At 62.8% G+C, this 21,357-nt stretch overlaps 2 protein-coding genes across 2 annotated transcripts in view; both read left to right on the top strand.

The window, feature by feature from the left end:
- The window catches only part of LOC142074594 (phosphoenolpyruvate carboxykinase [GTP], mitochondrial-like), a 12,473-nt gene extending 1,199 nt beyond the window's left edge, over positions 1–11,274 (top strand). The window contains exons 2-8 of the mRNA XM_075135298.1: positions 1–84; positions 1,489–1,676; positions 5,920–6,082; positions 6,730–6,948; positions 7,037–7,174; positions 7,279–7,374; positions 9,267–11,274. Of these exons, the coding sequence (XP_074991399.1) occupies positions 1–84; positions 1,489–1,676; positions 5,920–6,082; positions 6,730–6,948; positions 7,037–7,174; positions 7,279–7,374; positions 9,267–9,721 (1,343 nt within the window). The 3' untranslated portion in view covers positions 9,722–11,274. The remainder of the gene's footprint in view (positions 85–1,488; positions 1,677–5,919; positions 6,083–6,729; positions 6,949–7,036; positions 7,175–7,278; positions 7,375–9,266) is intronic.
- Positions 11,275–11,701: 427 nt separating this feature from the next.
- On the top strand, positions 11,702–17,537 carry DCAF11 (DDB1 and CUL4 associated factor 11). The gene is made up of 7 exons (XM_075135258.1): positions 11,702–11,810; positions 12,658–12,848; positions 15,859–15,968; positions 16,178–16,302; positions 16,946–17,010; positions 17,116–17,216; positions 17,290–17,537. The coding sequence occupies exons 2-7, from the start codon at positions 12,673–12,675 to the stop codon at positions 17,520–17,522; spliced, it is 810 nt and encodes a 269-aa protein (XP_074991359.1). The 5' UTR covers positions 11,702–11,810; positions 12,658–12,672; the 3' UTR covers positions 17,523–17,537.
- Positions 17,538–21,357: the final 3,820 nt, after the last annotated feature.

Below are 21,357 nucleotides of genomic sequence, written 5' to 3'. Positions count from 1 at the left end.
CGCCCCGCGCCCTGCCCGCCCTCGCCCGCCCCGGCGCCTTCGTCCAGTGCCTCCACTCCGTCGGCAGGCCCCTCCCCCTGCGCGGTGAGCCACGCCCCCAGCCCCGCCCCCTGGTTTTGGGGGGGGTGGGTGCTGTGGGGGGGGGCTTGGGGGGGGCTTTGGGGGTCTTGAAGGGGTTTTGGGGGGTCTTAGGGGGGTCTTGGAGGGGTTTTGGGGGTCTTGAAGGGGTTTTGGGGGGTCTTAGGGGGGTCTTGGAGGGGTTTTGGGGGTCTTGAAGGGGTTTTGGGGGGTCTTAGGGGGGTCTTGGAGGGGTTTTGGGGGTCTTGAAGGGGTTTTGGGGGGTCTTAGGGGGGTCTTGGAGGGGTTTTGGGGGTCTTGAAGGGGTTTTGGGGGTCTCCCCTGTTTTTTTTGGGGGGGTTGGGGTGGGTGGGAGAGGTGGGTGCTGTGGCAGGGGTCTTGGAGGGGTTTTGGGGGTCTTGAAAGGGGTTTTGGGGGTCTTAGGGGGGTCTTGGAGGGGTTTTGGGGGTCTTGAAGGGGTTTTGGGGGGTCTTAGGGGGGTCTTGGAGGGGTTTTGGGGGTCTTGACGGGGTTTTGGGGGGCCCCCCTGTTTTTTGGGGGGGTTTTGGGGGGGTGGGAGAGGTGGGTGCTGTGGGAGGGGGCTTGGGGGGGGCTTTGGGGGTCTTGAAGGGGTTTTGGGGGGTCTTAGGGAGGTCTTGGAGGGGTTTTGGGGTCTTGAAGGGGTTTTGGGGGGCTCCCCTGTTTTTTGGGGGGGTGGGGTGGGAGAGGTGGGTGCAGTGGGGGGGGTCTTGGAGGGGTTTTGGGGTCTTGAAGGGGTTTTGGGGGGTCTTAGGGGGTCTTGGAGGGGTTTTGGGGGTCTTGAAGGGGTTTTGGGGGGCTCCCCGGTTTTTTTGGGGGGGGTTTGGGGGGGGGTGGGAGAGGTGGGTGCAGTGGGAGGGGTCTTAGGGGGGCTTTGGGGGTCTTGAAGGGGTTTTGGGTGGGCCCCCCTGTTTTTTGGGGGGTGGGTGGGAGAGGTGGGTGCTATGGGAGGGGTCTTGGGGGGGCTTTGGGGGTCTTGAAGGGGTTTTGGGGGGCTCCCCTGTTTTTTGGGGGGTTTGGGGGTGGGTGGGAGAGGTGGGTGCTGTGGCAGGGTCTTGGAGGGGTTTTGGGGGTCTTGAAGGGGTTCTGGGGGGACCCCCTGTTTTTGGGGGGGGTTTTGGGGTGGGTGGGAGAGGTGGGTGCTCTGGGAGGGATTGGGGGGCTTTGGGGGTCTTGAAGGGGTTCTGGGGGGTCTTAGGGGGGTCTTGGAGGGTTTTTGGGGGGCCCCTGCCTTTTAAGGTTGGATTGGGGGTGGGTTTGGGGGCTGGTTGGGGTTTTGGGGGGCGGGTGGGAGAGGTGGGTGCCGCAGGAGGGGTTCCCCCCCCCCCCCCCTTTTCCCCCCCCCGGGGGGGGGGGCGGGCTTTAACGAAGGCCCCCTCGTTACCCCGGCAGAGCCCCTGGTCAACCAGTGGCCCTGCGACCCCCCCCGCACGCTGGTCGCCCACCTCCCCGACCGGCGCCGCATCCTCTCCTTCGGCAGCGGCTACGGGGGCAACTCCCTGCTGGGCAAGAAGGGCTTCGCCCTGCGCATCGCCTCCCGCCTGGCCCGCGAGGAGGGCTGGCTGGCCGAGCACATGCTGGTGGGACCCCCGGGCTGGGGGGGGGTCTTAGAAGGGTTTTGGGGGGTCTTGGGGGGGTTTGAGGGGTCTTAGAGGGTCTTGGGGGGTCTTAGAGGGGTCTTGGGGGGGTCTTAGAAGGGTTTTGGGGGGTCTTGGGGGGGTTTGAGGGTCTTAGAGGGGTCTTGGGGGGGGTTTGAGGGGTCTTAGAGGGTCTTTGGGGGGTTTGGGGGGTCTTAGAGGGGTCTTGGGAGGGTCTTGGGGGGTCTTAGAGGGGTCTTGGGGGGGTTTGGGGGGTCTTAGAGGGGTCTTGGGGGGGTTTGGGGGTCTTAGAAGGGCCTTGGGGGGGTTTGGGGGGTTTTAGAGGGGTCTTGGGGGGGTTTGGGGGGTCTTAGAAGGGTTTTAGGGGGTCTTGGGGGGGTTTGGGGGGTCTTAGAGGGGTCTTGGGGGGTTTGGGGGGTCTTGGGAGGGTTTTGGGGGTCTTAGAAGGGTTTGGGGGGTTTGGGGGGTCTTAGAGGGGTCTTGGGGGGGTCTTAGAAGGGTTTTGGGGGTCTTGGGGGGGTTTGAGGGGTCTCTAGAAGGGTTTTAGGGGGTCTTGGGGGGGTTTGAGGGGTCTTAGAGGGGTCTTGGGGGGTTTTGGGGGGTCTTAGAGGGGTCTTGGGGGGTTTTGGGGGTCTTAGAAGGGTTTTGGGGGGTTTGGGGGTCTTAGAGGGGTCTTGGGGGGGTCTTAGAAGGGTTTGGGGGGTCTTGGGGGGGTTTGAGGGGTCTTAGAAGGGTTTTAGGGGGTCTTGGGGGGGTTTGAGGGGTCTTAGAGGGGTCTTTGGGGGTTTGGGGGTCTTAGAGGGGTCTTGGGGGGGTTTTGGGGGGTCTTAGAGGGGTCTTGGGGGGTCTTAGAGGGGTCTTTGGGGGGTTTTGGGGAGTCTTAGAGGGGTCTTGGGGGGGTTTTGGGGAGTCTTAGAGGGTCTTGGGGGTTTTGGGGGTCTTAGAAGGGTTTTGGGGGGTCTTGGGGGGGTTTGAGGGGTCTTAGAGGGGTCTTGGGGGGGTTTTGGGGAGTCTTAGAGGGGTCTTGGGGGGTTTTGGGGGTCTTAGAAGGGTTTTGGGGGGTCTTAGGGGGTCTTAGAAAGGTTTTGGGGGGGTTTGGGGGGTCTTAGAGGGGTCTTGGGGGGGTTTGAGGGGTCTTAGAGGGGTCTTTGGGGGGTTTGGGGGGTCTTAGAGGGGTCTTGGGGGGTTTTGGGGGTCTTGAGGGGTCTTAGAAGGGTTTTGGGGGGGTCTTAGAGGGGTCTTGGGGGGGTTTGGGGGGTCTTGGGGGGTTTGGGGGGTCTTAGAGGGGTCTTGGGGGGGTTTTGGGGGTCTTAGAGGGGTCTTGGGGGGGTTTGAGGGTCTTAGAGGGGTCTTTGGGGGGTTTGGGGGGTCTTAGAGGGGTCTTGAGGGGGGTTTGGGGGGTCTTAGAAGGGTCTTGGGGGGGTTTGGGGGGTTTTAGAGGGGTCTTGGGGGGGTTTGGGGGTCTTAGAAGGGTTTTAGGGGTCTTGGGGGGGTTTGGGGGGTCTTAGAGGGGTCTTGGGGGGGTTTAGGGGGTCTTGGGAGGGTTTTGGGGGGTCTTAGAAGGGTTTTGGGGGGGTTTGGGGGGTCTTAGAGGGGTCTTGGGGGGTCTTAGAAGGGTTTTGGGGGGTCTTGGGGGGGTTTGAGGGGTCTTGGGGGGGTCTTGGGGGTCTTAGAGGGGTCTTGGGGGGGTTTGAGGGGTCTTAGAGGGTCTTGGGGGGGTCTTGGGGGGATTTGGGGGTCTTAGAGGGGTCTTGGGAGGGTTTTGGGGGGTCTTAGAAGGGTTTTGGGGGGGTTTGGGGGGTCTTAGAGGGGTCTTGGGGGGGTCTTAGAAGGGTTTTGGGGGGTCTTGGGGGGGTTTTGAGGGGTCTTAGAAGGGTTTTAGGGGGTCTTGGGGGGTTTGAGGGGTCTTAGAGGGGTCTTGGGGGGTCTTAGAGGGGTCTTGGGGGGGTCTTAGAAGGGTTTTGGGGGGTCTTGGGGGGGTTTGGGGGTCTTAGAGGGGTCTTGGGGGGGTCTTAGGGGGTCTTAGAAAGGTTTTGGGGGGGTTTGGGGGTCTTAGAGGGGTCTTGGGGGGTTTGAGGGGTCTTAGAGGGTCTTTGGGGGGTTTGGGGGGTCTTAGAGGGGTCTTGGGGGGTTTGGGGGGTCTTAGAGGGGTCTTGGGAGGGTCTTGGGGGGTCTTAGAGGGGTCTTGGGGGGTTTGGGGGGTCTTAGAGGGGTCTTGGGGGTCTTAGAGGGGTCTTGGGGGGTTTGGGGGGTCTTAGAGGGTCTTCGGGGGGTTTTGGGGGGTCTTAGAAGGGTCTTGGGGGGTCTAAGGGGGTCTTAGAAGGGTTTTTGGGGGGTTTGGGGGGTCTTAGAGGGGTCTTGGGGGGTTTGGGGGGTCTTAGAAGGGTCTTGGGGGGTCTTAGAAGGGTTTTGGGGGTCTTGGGGGGGTTTGAGGGGTCTTAGAAGGTCTTGGGGGTCTTAGAAGGGTTTTGGGGGGGTTTGGGGGGTCTTAGAGGGGTCTTGGGAGTTTCTTGGGGGTCTTAGAGGGGTCTTGGGGGAGTTTGAGGGGTCTTTGAGGGGTCTTGGGAGGGTTTTGGGGGTCTTGGGGGGTCTTAGAAGGGTCGTGGGGGGGTCTTAGAAGGGTTTTGTGAGGTCTTGGGGGGTTTTGGGGGGGTTGGGGGGTCTTAGGGGGGTCTTGGAAGGGTCTTGGTGGGATTCTGGGGGGTCTTAGAGGGGTCTTGGGAGGGTTTTGGGGGTCTTGGGAGGTTTTAGAAGGGTCTTGGGGGGTCTTAGAAGGGGTATTGGGGGTTTTGAGGGGTCTTAGAGGGTCTTGGGGGGGTTTGGGGGGTCTTAGAAGGGTCTTGGGGGGTTTGAGGGTCTTAGAGGGGTCTTGGGGGGTTTTGAGGGTCTTGGGGGGTCTTAGAGGGTCTTGGGGGGTTTGGGGGGTCTTAGAGGGTCTTGGGGGGGTTTGAGGGGTCTTAGAAGGGTTTTAGGGGGTCTTGGGGGGGTTTGGGGGGTCTTAGAGGGGTCTTCGGGGGGTTTGGGGGGTCTTAGAGGGGTCTTGGGGGGTCTTAGAAGGGTTTTGGGGGGTTTGGGGGGTCTTAGAGGGGTCTTGGGGGGGTTTGGGGGGTCTTAGAAGGGTCTTGGGGGGGTCTTAGAAGGGTTTTGGGGGGTCTTCGGGGGGTTTGGGGGGTCTTAGAGGGGTCTTGGGGGTCTTAGAAGGGTTTTGGGGGGGTTGGGGGGTCTTAGAGGGTCTTGGGGGGTTTGGGGGGTCTTAGAAGGGTCTTGGGGGGGTCTTAGAAGGGTTTTGGGGGTCTTGGGGGGGTTTGAGGGGTCTTAGAAGGGTCTTGGGGGTCTTAGGGGGTCTTAGAAGGGTTTTGGGGGGTTTGGGGGGGTCTTAGAGAGGTCTTGGGGGGGTTTGGGGGGTCTTAGAGGGGTCTTGGGGGGTCTTAGAAGGGTTTTGGGGGGTTTGGGGGGTCTTAGAGGGGTCTTGGAGTTTCTTGGGGGTCTTAGAGGGGTCTTGGGGGGGTTTGAGGGGTCTTTGAGGGGTCTTGGGGGTTTTGGGGGTCTTGAGGGGTCTTAGAAGGGTTTTGGGGGGTCTTAGAGGGGTCTTGGGGGGTCTTAGAGGGGTCTTGGGGGGGTTTTGGGGGGTCTTAGAAGGGTCTTGGGGGGTCTTAGGGGGTCTTAGAAGAGTTTTGGGGGGTTTGGGGGGTCTTAGAGGGGTCTTGGGGGGGTTTGGGGGGTCTTAGAGGGGTCTTTGGGGGGTTTTGGGGGGTCTTAGAGGGGTCTTGGGAGGGTTTGGGGGGTTTTGGGGGGTCTTGGGAGGGTTTTGGGGGTCTTGGGAGGTTTTAGAAGGGTCTTGGGGGGGTTTGGGGGGTTTTGGGGGGTCTTGGGGGGTTTTGGGGGGTCTTGGGGGCGGGTGGGAGAGGTGGGTGCAGTGGGAGGGGTCTTGGGGGGGGTCTTAGGGAGGTTTTGTGGGTCCTCGAAGGCTTTTGGGGGCCCCTGCCTGAACACCGGGCACCTCGAGGGGTTCCGGGGTTGGTTTTGGGGTGACCCAACCCAGACCTTGGGGTCCCTCAGGGGGCTTTTGGGTCCCTCAGGGGGTTCTTGGGGGCTTTTGGGTGACCTGGGGGGTTCTTGGGGGGTTCTTGGGGGGTTCTTGGGTGGTTTTGGGGGGTCTTGGGGTTTTGGGGTGCCCCAGAATTGGGGGTGACCCCCCCCCCAAAACCGGGGGGTGCCCCCCCAGATCCTGGGGGTGACGGACCCGGCGGGCCGGAAGCGGTACCTGGCGGCCGCCTTCCCCAGCGCCTGCGGCAAGACCAACCTGGCCATGATGACGCCCGCCCTGCCCGGCTGGCGCGTCCACTGCGTCGGCGATGACATCGCCTGGATGAAGTTCGACGCCGACGGTGATGTCACGGTCACCTGGGGGGGGGGGGAGGGGAGGGGAGACCCCCCCGTAGGGTGGGGCTCCGGAAGGGTTTTTAGGGGTGGGTTCTTCTGGGCTTGGTGGGTTCTGAGGTCACATGGTTGTGGTGGCCTCAGGACACTTGGGTTCTCCTGGCCTTGGTGGCCCCAATGTCCCATGTCCATGGTGGCCCCAGGTCCCTTGGGTTCTCCTGGCCGTGGTGGCCCCAATGTGCCATGTCCATGGTGGCCCCAGGTCCCTTGGGTTCTCGTGGCCATGGTGGCCCCAGGTCCCTTGGGTTCTCCTGGCCTTGGTGGCCTCAGTGTCTCATGCCCGTGGTGGCCCCAGGACACTTGGATTCTCCTGGCCACGATGGACCTAAGACACTTGGGTTCTCCTGGCCTTGGTGGCCCCAATGTCCCATGTCCAGGGTGGCCCCAGGTCCCTTGGGTTCTCCTGACCTTGGTGGCCCCAGGACACTTGGGTTCTCGGCCATGGTGGCCCCAGGACACTTGGGTTCTCCTGACCATGGTGGCCCCAGGACACTTGGGTTCTGACCATGGTGGCCCCAGGATACTTGGGTTCTCCTGCCCGTGGTGGCCCCCCATATCCCACGTCCCCTCCGTCCCCTTGTCCCCACCCCCTCAGGCCGCCTCCGCGCCATCAACCCCGAGAGCGGTTTCTTCGGGGTGGCCCCGGGGACCTCCATGACCACCAACCCCAACGCCATGTTGACCATCCAACGCAACACCATCTTCACCAACGTCGGCCAGACCAGCGACGGCGGCGTCTACTGGGAAGGCATCGACCAACCCTTGACCCCCGGCACCACCCTGACCTCCTGGTTGGGTCAACCTTGGACACCCGGTAAAGGTTTCTTCTGCCCCACGGCGCCGCCCCACGGCGCCGCCCCACGGCGTTCTCCGGTCCCACCACCGCCATGGTCACCTTCCAGGTGACCCTCAACCTTGCGCCCATCCCAACTCCCGCTTCTGCGCCCCGGCCAACCAATGTCCCATCATGGACCCGGCTTGGGAAGATCCCGAGGGCGTCCCCATCGACGCCATCATCTTCGGTGGGCGGAGACCTGAAGGTAAAGACCCGCGCCCCGCCTCCTCCTTAGCCTTCCGCCTCCTGATTGGCCTCAGCGTGGTCACGTGGCGGGGGCGGGGGCCGTTCTCTCCGGGGCGGGGGTAGGGGTGCCCTTGGTCTACGAGGCCTTCGATTGGCGCCACGGGGTCTTCGTGGGCAGCGCCATGAGGAGCGAGGCCACCGCCGCCGCCGAGCACACCGGTGAGCCCCGCCCACCCCCGCGGCCCCGCCCCCCCCGCGGCCCCTGTTGCCCCGTCCTTGGTGGCACCCATAACCACGTCCCACCACCCCCCTATGTCCCCCAGCCCCATAACTACGTCCCCCACCCCATAACCACGTCCCACCACCCCCTGTGTCCCCCAGCCCCATAACCACGTCCCACCACCCTCCTATGTCCCCCAGCCCCATAACTACGTCCCCCACCCCATAACCACGTCCCACCACCCCCTATGTCCCCCAGCCCCATAACCACGTCCCACCACCCCATAACCACGTCCCACCACCCCCCTATGTCCCCCAGCCCCATAACTACGTCCCCCCACCCCATAACCACGTCCCACCACCCTCCTATGTCCCCCAGCCCCATGACCACGTCCCACCACCCCATAACCACGTCCCACCACCCCCTATGTTCCTCAGCCCCATAACTACGTCCCCCCACCCCATAACCACGTCCCACCACCCCCCTATGTCCCCCAGCCCCATAACCACGTCCCCCCACCCCATAACCACGTCCCACCACCCCCTATGTCCCCCCCAGCCCCATAACTACGTCCCCCACCCCATAACCACGTCCCACCACCCCCTATGTCCCCCAGCCCCATAACCACGTCCCACCACCCCATAACCACGTCCCACCACCCCCCTATGTCCCCCAGCCCCATAACTACGTCCCCCCACCCCATAACCACGTCCCACCACCCCCTATGTCCCCCAGCCCCATAACCATGTCCCACCACCCCATAACCACGTCCCCCCACCCCATAACCACGTCCCACCACCCCCCTATGTCCCCCAGCCCCATAACTACGTCCCCCCACCCCATAACCACGTCCCACCACCCCCTATGTCCTTCAGCCCCATAACCACGTCCCACCACCCCATAACCACATCCCCCCACCCCATAACTACGTCCCCCCACCCCACAACCATGTCCCACCACCCCCTATGTCCCCCAGCCCCATAACCACGTCCCCCCACCCCACAACCACGTCCCACCACCCCCTATGTCCCCCAGCCCCATAACCACGTCCCCCCACCCCACAACCACGTCCCACCACCCCCTGTGTCCCCCAGCCCCATAACCACGTCCCACCACCCCCTATGTCCCCCAGCCCCATAACTACGTCCCCCCACCCCATAACCACGTCCCACCACCCTCCTATGTCCCCCAGCCCCATAACTACGTCCCACCACCCCATAACCACGTCCCCCCACCCCACAACCACGTCCCACCACCCCCGTGTCCCCCAGCCCCACAACCATGTCCCACCACCCCCTATGTCCCCCCCAGCCCCATAACCACGTCCCCCCACCCCATAACCACGTCCCACCACCCCCTATGTCCCTCAGCCCCATAACCACGTCCCCCCACCCCATAACCACGTCCCACCACCCCCTATGTCCCCCAGCCCCATAACCACGTCCCACCACCCCATAACCACGTCCCACCACCCCCCTATGTCCCCCAGCCCCATAACTACGTCCCCCCACCCCATAACCACGTCCCACCACCCCCTATGTCCCCCAGCCCCATAACCATGTCCCACCACCCCATAACCACGTCCCCCCACCCCATAACCACGTCCCCCCACCCCATAACCACGTCCCACCACCCCCCTATGTCCCCCAGCCCCATAACTACGTCCCCCCACCCCATAACCACGTCCCCCCACCCCACAACCATGTCCCACCACCCCCTATGTCCCCCAGCCCCATAACCATGTCCCACCACCCCATAACCACGTCCCCCCACCCCATAACCACGTCCCACCACCCCCTATGTCCTTCAGCCCCATAACCACGTCCCACCACCCCCTTGACTCCACCCCCCCTTGACCCCGCCCCCCTTGACTCCGCCCCCCCCCCCCCAGGCCGCCGCCTGATGCACGACCCCTTCGCCATGCGCCCGTTCTTCGGCTACAACGCGGGGCAGTACCTGGCTCACTGGTTGGCCGTGGGGGAGCGGGGCGGGGCCCGCCTCCCCAAGATCTTCCACGTCAATTGGTTCCTCCAAGACGGCGCCGGCCGTTACGTTTGGCCGGGTTTCGGTCACAACATCCGAGTCCTGGCTTGGATCTGCAGTCGGGTGGAAGGAGAAGACAACGCCAGGTCCACCCCGGTGGGGTTGGTTCCTCGAGAAGAAGCTTTGGATCTGGGGGGGCTTCCCGACGTCTCCTACCAGCAGCTCTTCCCCCTCAGCAAAGGCTTCTGGGAGAAGGAGGCGCGGGAGCTGCGGGGCTACTACGAGGAGAACTTTGGAGAAGACCTGCCCCGGGAGGTGATGGGGCAGCTGGAGGCCCTGGAGGCGCGGCTGAAGAAGATGTGAGGGGGCTTGCGGTTGGCTAGCGGGGTTGGGGGGGGTTGGTGGCTAGCGGCTGGGTTGGGTGGCCGGCAGCGGTTGAACATCAGGGGCTGGTGGCCGCCAGGTTTTGACCATTGTGGGTTGGTGGCCACCAGTTTTTGACCATCGTGGGCTGGTGGCCATCAGCTTTTGACCATCATGGGTTGGTGGCCACCAGTTTTGACCATCGTGGGCTGGTGGCCATCAGCTGTTGACCATCGTGGGCTGGTGGCCATCAGCTTTTGACCATCAGGGGCTGGTGGCCATCAGTTTTTGACCATGGTGGGTTGGTGGCCACCAGTTTCTGACCATCAGGGGCTGGTGGCTGCCAGGTTTTGACCATCGTGGGTTGGTGGCCACCAGTTTTTGACCATCAGGGGCTGGTGGCCACCAGTTTTTGACCATCAAGGGCTGATGGCCACCAGTTTTGACCATCGTGGGTTGGTGGTCACCAGTTTTTGACCATCAAGGGCTGGTGGCCACCAGTTTTTGACCATCGTGGGTTGGTGGCCACCAGTTTTTGACCATCAAGGGCTGGTGGCCACCAGTTTTTGACCATCAGGGGCTGGTGGCCACCAGTTTTTGACCATCGTGGGTTGGTGGCCATCATCTGTTGACCATCGTGGGCTGGTGGCCATCAGCTTTTGACCATCATGGGCTGGTGGCCATCAGTTTTTGACCATCATGGGTTGGTGGCCACCAGTTTTTGACCATCAGGGGCCGGTGGCCATCAGTTTTTGGCCATTATGGGCTGTTGGCCATCATGGGCTGGTGACCATCATCTGTTGACCATCATGGGCTGGTGGCCATCAGGGGTTGGTGGCCATCAGCTTTTGACCATCGCAGCTGGTGGCCATTGTCTTGGTTGGTTGCCCACCAGGGGGTGGTAGCCACCATCTCCATCACAACTTGGTAGCCACCACCTGCAGCTCTTGGCCACCGGCTCCCTGGCTGACCGGCCCCGCCCGGTGGCCATCATCTCCATTGGCCAAGCGCCTCCACCACGCCCTCCGGGGCCTCTTGCTGCCATTGGTCGGCCAACGGCTCCCGCCTCCCCTGTTGGCCGACGCCCACAGCCTTCAGCCAAGGTCACCACCTCCCATTGGTGGCCTCTGTGGACCAATGACAGCCCCCCCCCCCCCCCCCCCTTGGCCAACCTCTTCCAGTTGACCAATGACCTTGAGCCCGCTGGTTGCCCCGCCCCCTTGGGTGGCCTCTCCATTGGCCAATAGCCATCAACCATTGACCCCGCCCCCTTCGGCCAACCTCTTCCCTTCGGCCAATCCCTTCATCGACCAATGAGCGGCGCCCGCCTCGTTGAAGGGCGCCGCCCCCTTTGTTGACCAGCGCGTCCCATTGGCTGGGGCGGAGCCTGTGGCCACCTCCCATTGGCCGCCGCCCTCGTTGGCCGCTGACCTCGTGCCCTCTGCTCCCATTGGCTGCTGAGGCAGCCTCAGGGACCGCCCCCCCTCACCCCCCCCGGGTGGGCGGGGCTTGGATGGACCAATAAAAGAGCCCCTTGGGGGGCTGGGACAGGACTTGGGGGTCACGTGTCGTCATTGGGGGGGTCAGGGGTCACGTCGGGGTCACGGGGGCGGAGCTATGGGGCTGGGAGGGTCGAAGGTCACGTGGGGGGTGCGGTGGGGGGGTCAAAGGTCAAGGGGGAGGAGCCAGGGGCCGCCGCGAGGCCCCGCCGGCCCTCGTTGGCCACGCACGCGGGGTCAAAGGTCGCCTGGGCGTGGCCAGCGCTCCCCTTCCCTCCTTCCAGCCAATCAGCAGGCGCCCGCCCGGGTCACGCCCACCCCGCCCGCACCGGCCAATCGGAGCCGCCCGCTTATCGCTTCCGCCTCAACCAATCCCCCGCGGGGGGGGGGGGGGGGGGGCATGGCCACGTGATCGACCCGCGCGTCCAATCCCCGCTCGCCACGCCCAACCCCCGCCCCTCCCCCGCCCCCAGGCCCCGCCCCCTCCGGCGCGCGGCGGACGTAAACAAGCGGCGGCGGACGGAGGCGGGGGAGGGGGCGGGGGGGGGGGGGGCGCCGCCGCGGCCGCTCCTGATTGGTCAGCGCCGGAGGTAAGGAAGGGGCTCCTGATTGGTGGGCGCTGAGGGGAGGGGGGCCCGGCAGCCCCTCGGCCTCTGATTGGCTGAAACGGGGCTGGGGGGGGGGGGCGCGATCGGCGAATTGCCCGGGGGGGGGGGCGGGGGGGGGAGGAGCGGGCCCGGGCGGTTGCCATGGAGACGGGGGGGGGCTCTGACGGTTGCCATGGAGACAGAGGGGTCCCCGGCCCGTTGCCATGGCTACCGGGGGGGTGGGGGGGTGTGTGTACCAGCCCGTTGCCATGGAGACCCGGGGGGGGGGGGGGGGGGGAATCTCTGTTGCCATGGAGACAGGGGAGTCCCCAGCCCGTTGCTATGGCTGCAGGGGGTTCCCAGGGTGGTTGCCATGGAGACGGGGGGGGGGGTGTCCCATGACAGTTGCCATGGAGACGGGGGGTGTCCTGGGCCCATTGCCATGGAGACGGGGGGGGGGGGGTCTCCTCTCGGTTGCCGTGGCTACAGGGGGGCTCCCTGATGGTTGCCATGGCTACAGGGGGTCCCCATGATCGTTGCCATGGAGACGGGGGGGAGGGGGGGGGGCTCCCTGATGGCTGCCATGGCTACAGGGGGGCTCCCTGATGGTTGCCATGGCTACAGGGGGTCCCCATGATCGTTGCCATGGAGACGGGGGGGAGGGGGGGGGGCTCCCTGATGGCTGCCATGGCTACAGGGGGGCTCCCTGATGGTTGCCATGGCTACAGGGGGTCCCTGACAGTTGCCATAGAGACGGGGGGGTCCTGGGCCCGTTGCCATGGACACGGGGGGGGGGGTCCTGGGCCCGTTGCCATGGCTACAGGGGGTCCCTGGTGCCCCCCCCCCCCAGGTTTTTGGGGTGCCGATGGGCTCCCACAGCAGCAGCAGCGCGGGGGGGGGCCGGGGGGGGGTGGGGGGGCGCCCCCCGCCCCGGGGGGACCCCGAGCCCGAGGAGGGGGAGGAGGAGGAGGAGGAGGAGGAGGAGGAGGAGGAGGAGGAAGACGTCGACCTGGCCCAGGTCCTGGCCTACCTCCTGCGCAGGTACTGGGGGGGTTTAGGGGGGTCCTATAGGGTGTTGGGGGGCCCTATAGGGTTTGGGGGGGCCCTATAGGGTGTTGGGGGGCCCCATAGGGTATTGGGGGGCCCTATGGTGGGGCCCTATGGGGTATTGGAGGGGCCCTATGGGGTAAGGGGGAGCCCTGTGGGGGGGCCCTGGGGGTTATAGGGTGTCCTATAGGGTATTGGGGGGCCCTATAGGGTAAGGGGGAGCTCTATGGGGGGCCCAATAGGGTATTGGGGACCCCTATGGGGCATTGGGGGGCGCCCTATGGGGTAAGGGGGAGCTGTATGGGGGGCAATATGGGGTATTCGGGGGCTCTATACGGTATTGGGGGGCCCTATAGGGTAATGGGGAGCCCTATGGGGGGACACTATGTGGTGACTTACGGGGTTATTGGGTGCCCTATAGGGTACGGGGTAAGGGGGAGCCCTATGGGGGGCTATATGGGGTATTGGGGGGGTCCTATACGGTATTGGGGGGCCCTATGAGGTAAGGGGGGGCTCTGTGGGGCACTATATGGGGTATTGGGGGGTATTGGGGGACCCTATAGTTTAAGAGGGAGCGCTATGGGGGGACCCTATGGGGTATTGGGGGTCCCTGTGGGGTGACTTATGGGGTATTGAGGGGCCCTATGGGGTATTGGGGGGCCCCAGGGGGTATTGGGGGCCCTATAGGGTAAGGGGGGGCCCTATCGGGTATTGAGAAGCCCTATAGGATATTGGGAGGCCCTATGGAGTGACTTATGGAGTTATTGGGAGCCCTATAGGATATTGGGGGGCCCTATGGGGTATAGGGCGGCTGTATTGCGTAAGGGGGAGCCCTATGGGGGGGCTCTACAGGTTTGGGGGTACCCCATGAGGTGACTTATGGGGTATTGGGGTGCCCTATAGGGTAAGGGGGAGCCCTATGGAGGACCCTATGGGGTATGGGGTAAGAAGACTCCCTATGGTGGGGCCCTGTAGGGTATTGGGGGGTCCTATAAGGGTATTGGGGGACCCTATGGGGTAAAGGGGAGCTCTATGGGGTATTGGGGGGCCCCATAGGGTGACTTATGGGGTTACTGGGTGCCCTATAGGGTATTTGGGGGCCCTATGGGGCAAAGGGGAGCACTATAGGGGGCTATATGGGGTATTGAGGGGTCCTATAGGGTATTGGGGGGGCCTATGGGGTAAGGGCGATCCCTATGGGGTATTGGGGGGCCCTATGGGGGGCCCTATAGGGTATTGGGGGGCCCTATGGGATAAGGGGGAGCCCTATAGGGGGCTATATGGGGTATTGGGGGGCCCTATGGGGAGCCCTATAGGGTACTGGGGGGTCCTGTAGGGTATTGGGGGGTCCTATGGGGTAAGGGAGAGCCCTATGGGGGGCTCTACAGGTTTGGGGGTGCCCTATGAGGTGATTTATGGGGTATTGGGGGGCCCTATGGGGTATTGGGGGGCCCTATGGGGTAAGGGGGAGCCCAGTGGGGGGTCCTGTAGGGTATTGGGGGGTCCTATAGAGTAAGGGTGAGCCCTATAGGGGGCTCTACAGGTTTGGGGGTGCCCTATGAGGTGACTTATGGGGTATTGGGGTGCTGCAGGGTGTATTGGGGGGTCCTATGGGGTAAGGGGGAGCTCTTTGAGGCACTATATGGGGTATTGGGGGGCCCTATAAGGTGTTGGAGGTCCTATAGGGTAAGAGAGAGCCCTATAGGGGAACTCTATGGGGTATTGGGGGTCCCTGTGGGGTGACTTCTGGGGTATTGGGGTGCTCTATGGGGTTATGGGGTGCCCCAGGGGGTATTGGGGGGCCCTATAGAGTAAGGGGGAGCGCTCTGGGGGGCCCTATGGGGTATTGGGGGGCCCTATAGAGTAAGGGGGAGCGCTATGGGGGGCCCTATGGGGTATTGGGGGGCCCTATAGGGGGACTATTTGTGGTTTTGGGGGGGGCCCTATAGAATATTGGGGTGCCCTATGGGGTATTGGGGGGCCCTATGGGGTAAGGGGAGCCCTATGGGGGGGCCCTATGGGGCATTGGGGGGCCCTATGGGGTATTGGGGGGCCCTATAGGGTAAGGGGGAGCCCTATGGGGGGGCCCTATGGGGCATTGGGGGGCCCTATGGGGTATTGGGGGGCCCTATAGGGTAAGGGGGAGCCCTATGGGGGGGCCTTGTGGGGCATTGGGGGGCCCTATGGGGCATTGGGGGGCCCTATGGGGTATTGGGGGGCCCTATAGGGTAAGGGGGAGCCCTATGGGGGGGCCCTATGGGGCATTGGGGGGCCCTATGGGGTATTGGGGGGCCCTATAGGGTAAGGGGGAGCCCTATGGGGGGGCCCTATGGGGCATTGGGGGGCCCTATGGGGTATTGGGGGGCCCTATAGGGTAAGAGGGAGCCCTATGGGGGGGCCCTATGGGGCATTGGGGGGCCCTATAGGGGGACTATTTGTGGTTTTGGGGGGGGCCCTATAGAATATTGGGGTGCCCTATGGGGTATTGGGGGGCCCTATGGGGTAAGGGGAGCCCTATGGGGGGGCCCTATGGGGCATTGGGGGGCCCTATGGGGTATTGGGGGGCCCTATGGGGTAAGGGGAGCCCTATGGGGGGGCCCTATGGGGCATTGGGGGGCCCTATGGGGTATTGGGGGGCCCTATAGGGTAAGGGGGAGCCCTATGGGGGGGCCCTATGGGGCATTGGGGGGCCCTATGGGGTATTGGGGGGCCCTATAGGGTAAGGGGGAGCCCTATGGGGGGGCCTTGTGGGGCATTGGGGGGCCCTATGGGGCATTGGGGGGCCCTATGGGGTATTGGGGGGCCCTATAGGGTAAGGGGGAGCCCTATGGGGGGGCCCTATGGGGCATTGGGGGGCCCTATGGGCTGCCTTATGTGCTATTGGGGTCCCCTAGGGAGCTATAGGGTTCCCTATAGGTTATGGGGTGCCCTGTGTGGGGGGGTGCGGTTTTGGGGTGCCCCCCCCCCCCCCGCTCAAAGGGCGCCCCCTGCTGTTTCCCCCCAGGGGCCAGACGGGGCCGGCGCGGGGGAGGGGCCCGGGGGGGCTGCGGGATCCCCCCGACTCCGACGAGGAGCCCTGGGATGGGGGAGGGGGCGACCCGGACCCCCCCCCAGGTAGGTGGGGGGGAGGGGCACCCTGGGGGGGGGGGCACCCTGGGGGGGGGGCACCCTGGGGAGGGGGGGGGGCACCCTGGGGGGGGGGGAGGGGGGGTTCCAGACGCCTGGGTGCCCTTTTGGGGGGGTGTCGAGGGTTGGGGAGGGGGTGGGGGTAGGGGGGGACACCCCCCTATTGATCACGAGCCCCCCCCCCCCCCAAATTTCAGCCCCGCCCCCCCCCGACACGCGGATCCTGGACACCCACGAATTGAAATCGCAGCTGGAATTGGCCCTGGGGCGGGGGGGGGGGCCCGGCCCCACCGAGGAGAACCTGCCCCGCCTCCTGCGCCAGGTGGGGGCGGGGAGGGGGGCGGGGGGGGGCTGGGGGGCTGGGGGGGGGCTATGGGGCTGCTGTGGGGCTGGGGGGGCTATGGGGCTTCTATGGGGCTGGGGGGGGCTATGGGGCTGGGGGGGGCTATGGGGGGCTATGGGGTGGGGGAGCTATGGGGCTGGGGGGGTTTGGGGGGGTCTATGGGGCTACTATGGGGCTGGGGGTTCTATGGGGAGCTATGGGGCTGCTATGGGGCTGGGGGGGCTATGGGGGGCTATGGGGTGGGGGAGCCATGGGGCTGGGGGGGTTTGGGGGGGGCTATGGGGCTGGGGGGGTTTGGGGGGGGCTATGGGGCTGCTATGGGGCTGGGGGGGGCTATGGGGGGCTATGGGGTGGGGGAGCCATGGGGCTGGGGGGGTTTGGCGGGGTCTATGGGGCTGCTATGGGGTGGGGGGGTATGGGGCTGCTATGGGGCTGGGGGTTCTATGGGGGGCTATGGGGCTGGGGGGGGCTATGGGGGGCTATGGGGCTGCTGTGGGGCTGGGGGGGGGGGTTATGGGGCTGCTGTGGGTCCGGGAGGGATCCTATGGGGTGGGGGGGATGCTATAGGTGCAGGGTGATTCTACGGGTCCCAAACGCCCCCTTTCCCCCCCCCGCCTCGCAGCGCGAGTGGGGCCGTTGCCGCAACGGCAGCTTCTCGCCGGGGGAGAAATCCCGCCTGGGCTCCCAGTAAGTACCGCCAAGATACTGGGAAGTTACTGGGGGGGGGGAACCCCCAATCTATGGGGCAGCCCCCTAACCTGCCCCACACCTTCGTCTGTGCCCCCCCAAAAGCTTCCTCCCCAACCACGTCGCCTTCGCCGACTCCTACCCCCAAAAAGCCTTTTGCGGCCTCTTCTCCGACGACGGCTCCCTCTTCGTCTCCGCCTGCCAAGGTGCTTATGGGGCAGAGAGGGGGGATCTATGGGGCTGGGGGACCCCCAAGTGACACCCCCCCCCCCCCCCCAGATCAGACCCTCCGCCTCTACGAGTGCCGGGGGGAGGGGCTGCGCCTCTTCCGAGCCTCCCGGGGCCGGGACGTGGGTTGGAGCATCCTCGACGTCGTCTTCAGCCCCGACGCCTCCCAGTGCCTCTATTCCAGCTGGTCTGACTACAGTGAGTGGCCCTGGGGGCGTGGCTTATGGGGTGGGGGCGTGGCCAGGCCCTGGGGGCGGAGTCTGACCCGAGGGGGTGGAGCTTAAGGGGTTTGGGTGGAACCTGTGCACCCCCCCATTGCCTCTAATCCATCCAGGGATGGCCCTGGGGGGCGTGGCTTGATGCTGGGGGGCATGGCCAGGCCCTGGGGGCGGAGTCTGGCCCGTGGGGGTGGAGCTTAAGCTGTTTGGGTGGAACCTGTGCACCCCCCCCATTGCCTCTAATCCATCCAGGGATGGCCTGGGGGGGCGTGGCTTGATGCTGGGGGGCGTGGTGAGGCCCTGGGGGCGGAGTCTGACCCGTGGGGGTGGAGCTTAAGGGGTTTGGGTGGAACCTGTGCCCCTCCCAAGTGCCTCTAGTCCACCCAGGGGATGGCCCTGGGGGCGTGGCCAGACCCTGGGGGCGTGGCCAGGCCCTGGGGGTGGAGTCTGACCCGTGTGGGTGGAGCTTAAGGGGATTGGGCGGAGCTTGTGCCCCCCAGTGCCTCTATTCCAGCTGGCCTGACTACAGTGGGTGGCCCTGGGGGCGTGGCTTGTGGTGGGGGGCGTGGCTTGGTGCGGGGGGGCGTGTCCATGCCGTAGGGGTGGAGCTTAAGGTTTGGGGAGGGGGGGCTCTCACCCGGGAGTTGGGCTGGAAGGCGGCGTGGGGGGTGAGTGCCTCTGGAGGTTCTCCAGCATCAGCGCCTGGGGGGGGGATGCAAATGGGGGGTGAAGGGGGGCCCCCAAATTTTCCAGACACCCCCCGCACCCTAACAGTCTCTGGGGGGGAGGGGATCAGGTTTGGGACCCCCCCCAAAATGCCTCAGACACCCCCTCAGGACCCCCCCAAACCTCACTAAGGGTGCCCTCCCCCCCCCCCCAAATCGCACCAAATTCTCTCAGACCCCCTCCCTTTTATGAAAGGGGGGTCCCCCATGGCCCCCCCACCCCCAAATCCCCTCACCCCCCCTCTGAAATTTCCCCCAAAATGCAGCTTTTTACCTCAAATACTCCCACAATCCTTCTCAAACTCTCCAAAAAGGTGACTTTTCCCTCAAATCCCCTCACAAACTCCACAAAACCAGGACTATCACCCCAAATACCCCCTCAGCCCCCCAACTCTCCAAAAACATGACTTTTCACCTCAAATGCAAATTTTTTACCTCAAATCCCCTCACAAACTCCCCAAAACGTGATTTTTACCCCAAGGCCTCTCCCAGCCCCCTCAAACTCCCCCAAAACCACAACTTTTCCCTCAAATCCCCTCACAAACTCCCCAAAACCACAACTTTTCCCTCAAATCCCCTCACAAACTCCCCCAAACTGCGACTTTTCCCTCAAATCCCCTCACAAACTCCCCAAAACTGCGACTTTCACCCCAAATCCCCCCTCAGCCTCCCCCAACTCTCCAAAAACGGGACTTTTCACCTCAAATCTCCCCTTAAACTCCCCCAAAATGCAATTTTTTACCTCAAATCCCCTCACAAACTCCCAAAAAACGTGATTTTTACCCCGCGCCCTCTCCCAGCCCCCTCAAACTCCCTCAAAACGCGACTTTTGTCCCAAATCTCCCCAAATCTCCCCTCAAACTCCCCCAAAACCACAACTTTTCCCTCAAATCCCCTCACAAACTCCCCAAAACCACAACTTTTCCCTCAAATCCCCTCACAAACTCCCCCAAACTGCAACTTTTCCCTCAAATTCCCTCACAAACTCCCCCAAAACCACGACTTTTCCCTCAAATCCCCTCACAAACTCCCCAAAACCACGACTTTTCCCTCAAATCCCCTCACAAACTCCCCAAAACCACGACTTTTCCCTCAAATCCCCTCACAAACTCCCCAAAACCACGACTTTTCCCTCAAATCCCCTCACAAACTCCCCCAAAACCACGACTTTTCCCTCAAATCCCCTCACAAACTCCCCAAAAATGCGACTTTTACCTCAAATCCTCTCACAAACTCCCCAAAACTGCGACTTTTCCCTCAAATCCCCTCACAAACTCCCCAAAACCAGGACTATCACCCCAAATCCCCCCTCAGCCCCCCAACTCTCCAAAAACAGGACTTTTCACCTCAAATCTCCCCTTAAACTCCCCCAAAATGCATTTTTTTTACCTCAAATCCCCTCACAAACTCCCCAAAAACGTGATTTTTACCCCGAGCCCTCTCCCAGCCCCCTCAAACTCCCTCAAAACGTGACTTTTGTCCCAAATCTCCCCTCAAACTCCCCCAAAACCACAACTTTTCCCTCAAATCTCCCCTCAAACTCCCCCAAAACCACAACTTTTCCCTCAAATCCCCTCACAAACTCCCCAAAACCACAACTTTTCCCTCAAATCCCCTCACAAACTCCCCAAAACTGCGACTTTTCCCTCAAATCCCCTCACAAACTCCCCAAAACTGCGACTTTTCCCTCAAATCCCCTCATAAACTCCCCAAAACCAGGACTATCACCCCAAATCCCCCCTCAGCCCCCCAACTCTCCAAAAACATGACTTTTCACCTCAAATCTCCCCTTAAACTCCCCCAAAATGCAATTTTTTTACCTCAAATCCCCTCACAAACTCCCAAAAAACGTGATTTTTACCCCGAGCCCTCTCCCAGCCCCCTCAAACTCCCTCAAAACCACGACTTTTCCCTCAAATCCCCTCACAAACTCCCCAAAACCACAACTTTTCCCTCAAATCCCCTCACAAACTCCCCCAAACTGCGACTTTTACCTCAAATCCTCTCACAAACTCCCCAAAACTGCGACTTTTCCCTCAAATCCCCTCACAAACTCCCCAAAACTGCGACTTTTCCCTCAAATCCCCTCACAAACTCCCCAAAACTGCGACTTTTCCCTCAAATCCCCTCCCAAACTCCCCAAAACCAGGACTATCACCCCAAATCCCCCCTCAGTCCCCCAACTCTCCAAAAACATGACTTTTCACCTCAAATCTCCCCTTAAACTCCCCCAAAATGCAATTTTTACCTCAAATCCCCTCACAAACTCCAAAAAAACGTGATTTTTACCCCGAGCCCTCTCCCAGCCCCCTCAAACTCCCCCAAAACCATGACTTTTCCCTCAAATCCCCTCACAAACTCCCTAAAACTGCGACTTTTCCCTCAAATCCCCTCACAAACTCCCCAAAACTGCGACTTTTCCCTCAAATCCCCTCACAAACTCCCCAAAACTGCGACTTTTCCCTCAAATCCTCTCACAAACTCCCCAAAACTGCGACTTTTAGCCCAAATCTCCCCTCAAACTCCCCCAAACCGCGACTTTTAGCCCAAATCTCCCCTCAAACTCCCCCAAACCGCGACTTTTAGCCCAAATCTCCCCTCAAACTCCCCCAAACCGCGACTTTTAGCCCAAATCTCCCCCCAAACTCCCCCAAACTGCGACTTTTAGCCCAAATCTCCCCCCAAACTCCCCCAAACCGCGACTTTTAGCCCAAATCTCCCCTCAGACTCCCCCAAACCGCGACTTTTAGCCCAAATCTCCCCTCAAACTCCCCCAAACTGCGACTTTTAGCCCAAATCTCCCCTCAGACTCCCCCAAACTGCGACTTTTAGCCCAAATCTCCCCTCAAACTCCCCAAAACGGCGACTTTTCCCTCAAATCCCCTCACAAACTCCCCAAAACTGCGACTTTTCCCTCAAATCCCCTCACAAATTCCCCCAAACCGCGACTTTTAGCCCAAATCTCCCCTCAAACTCCCCAAAACCGCAACTTTTAGCCCAAATCTCCCCTCAAACTCCCCCAAACCGCGACTTTTAGCCCAAATCTCCCCTCAAACTCCCCAAAACCGCGACTTTTAGCCCAAATCTCCCCTCAGACTCCCCCAAACTGCGACTTTTAGCCCAAATCTCCCCTCAGACTCCCCCAAACTGCAACTTTTAGCCCAAATCTCCCCTCA

This window comes from Calonectris borealis, chromosome 38 (genome assembly GCF_964195595.1).
Source record: "Calonectris borealis chromosome 38, bCalBor7.hap1.2, whole genome shotgun sequence".
NCBI lineage: Eukaryota > Metazoa > Chordata > Aves > Procellariiformes > Procellariidae > Calonectris > Calonectris borealis.
The sequence above is the reverse complement of the archived record's forward strand: the minus strand, read 5'-3'. Positions and strand labels throughout refer to the sequence as shown.

What these genes read in the sequence shown, in the direction of transcription:
- DCAF11 (XM_075135258.1), top strand. Translation starts at nt 12,673, where the DNA reads ATGGGCTCCCACAGCAGCAGCAGCGCGGGGGGGGGCCGGGGGGGGGTG. An exon ending in CTGGCCTACCTCCTGCGCAG is followed by an intron (nt 12,849 to 15,858) that starts GTACTGGGGGGG and finishes GTTTCCCCCCAG; the next exon opens with GGGCCAGACGGGGCCGGCGC. An exon ending in AAATCCCGCCTGGGCTCCCA is followed by an intron (nt 17,011 to 17,115) that starts GTAAGTACCGCC and finishes CCCCCCCAAAAG; the next exon opens with CTTCCTCCCCAACCACGTCG.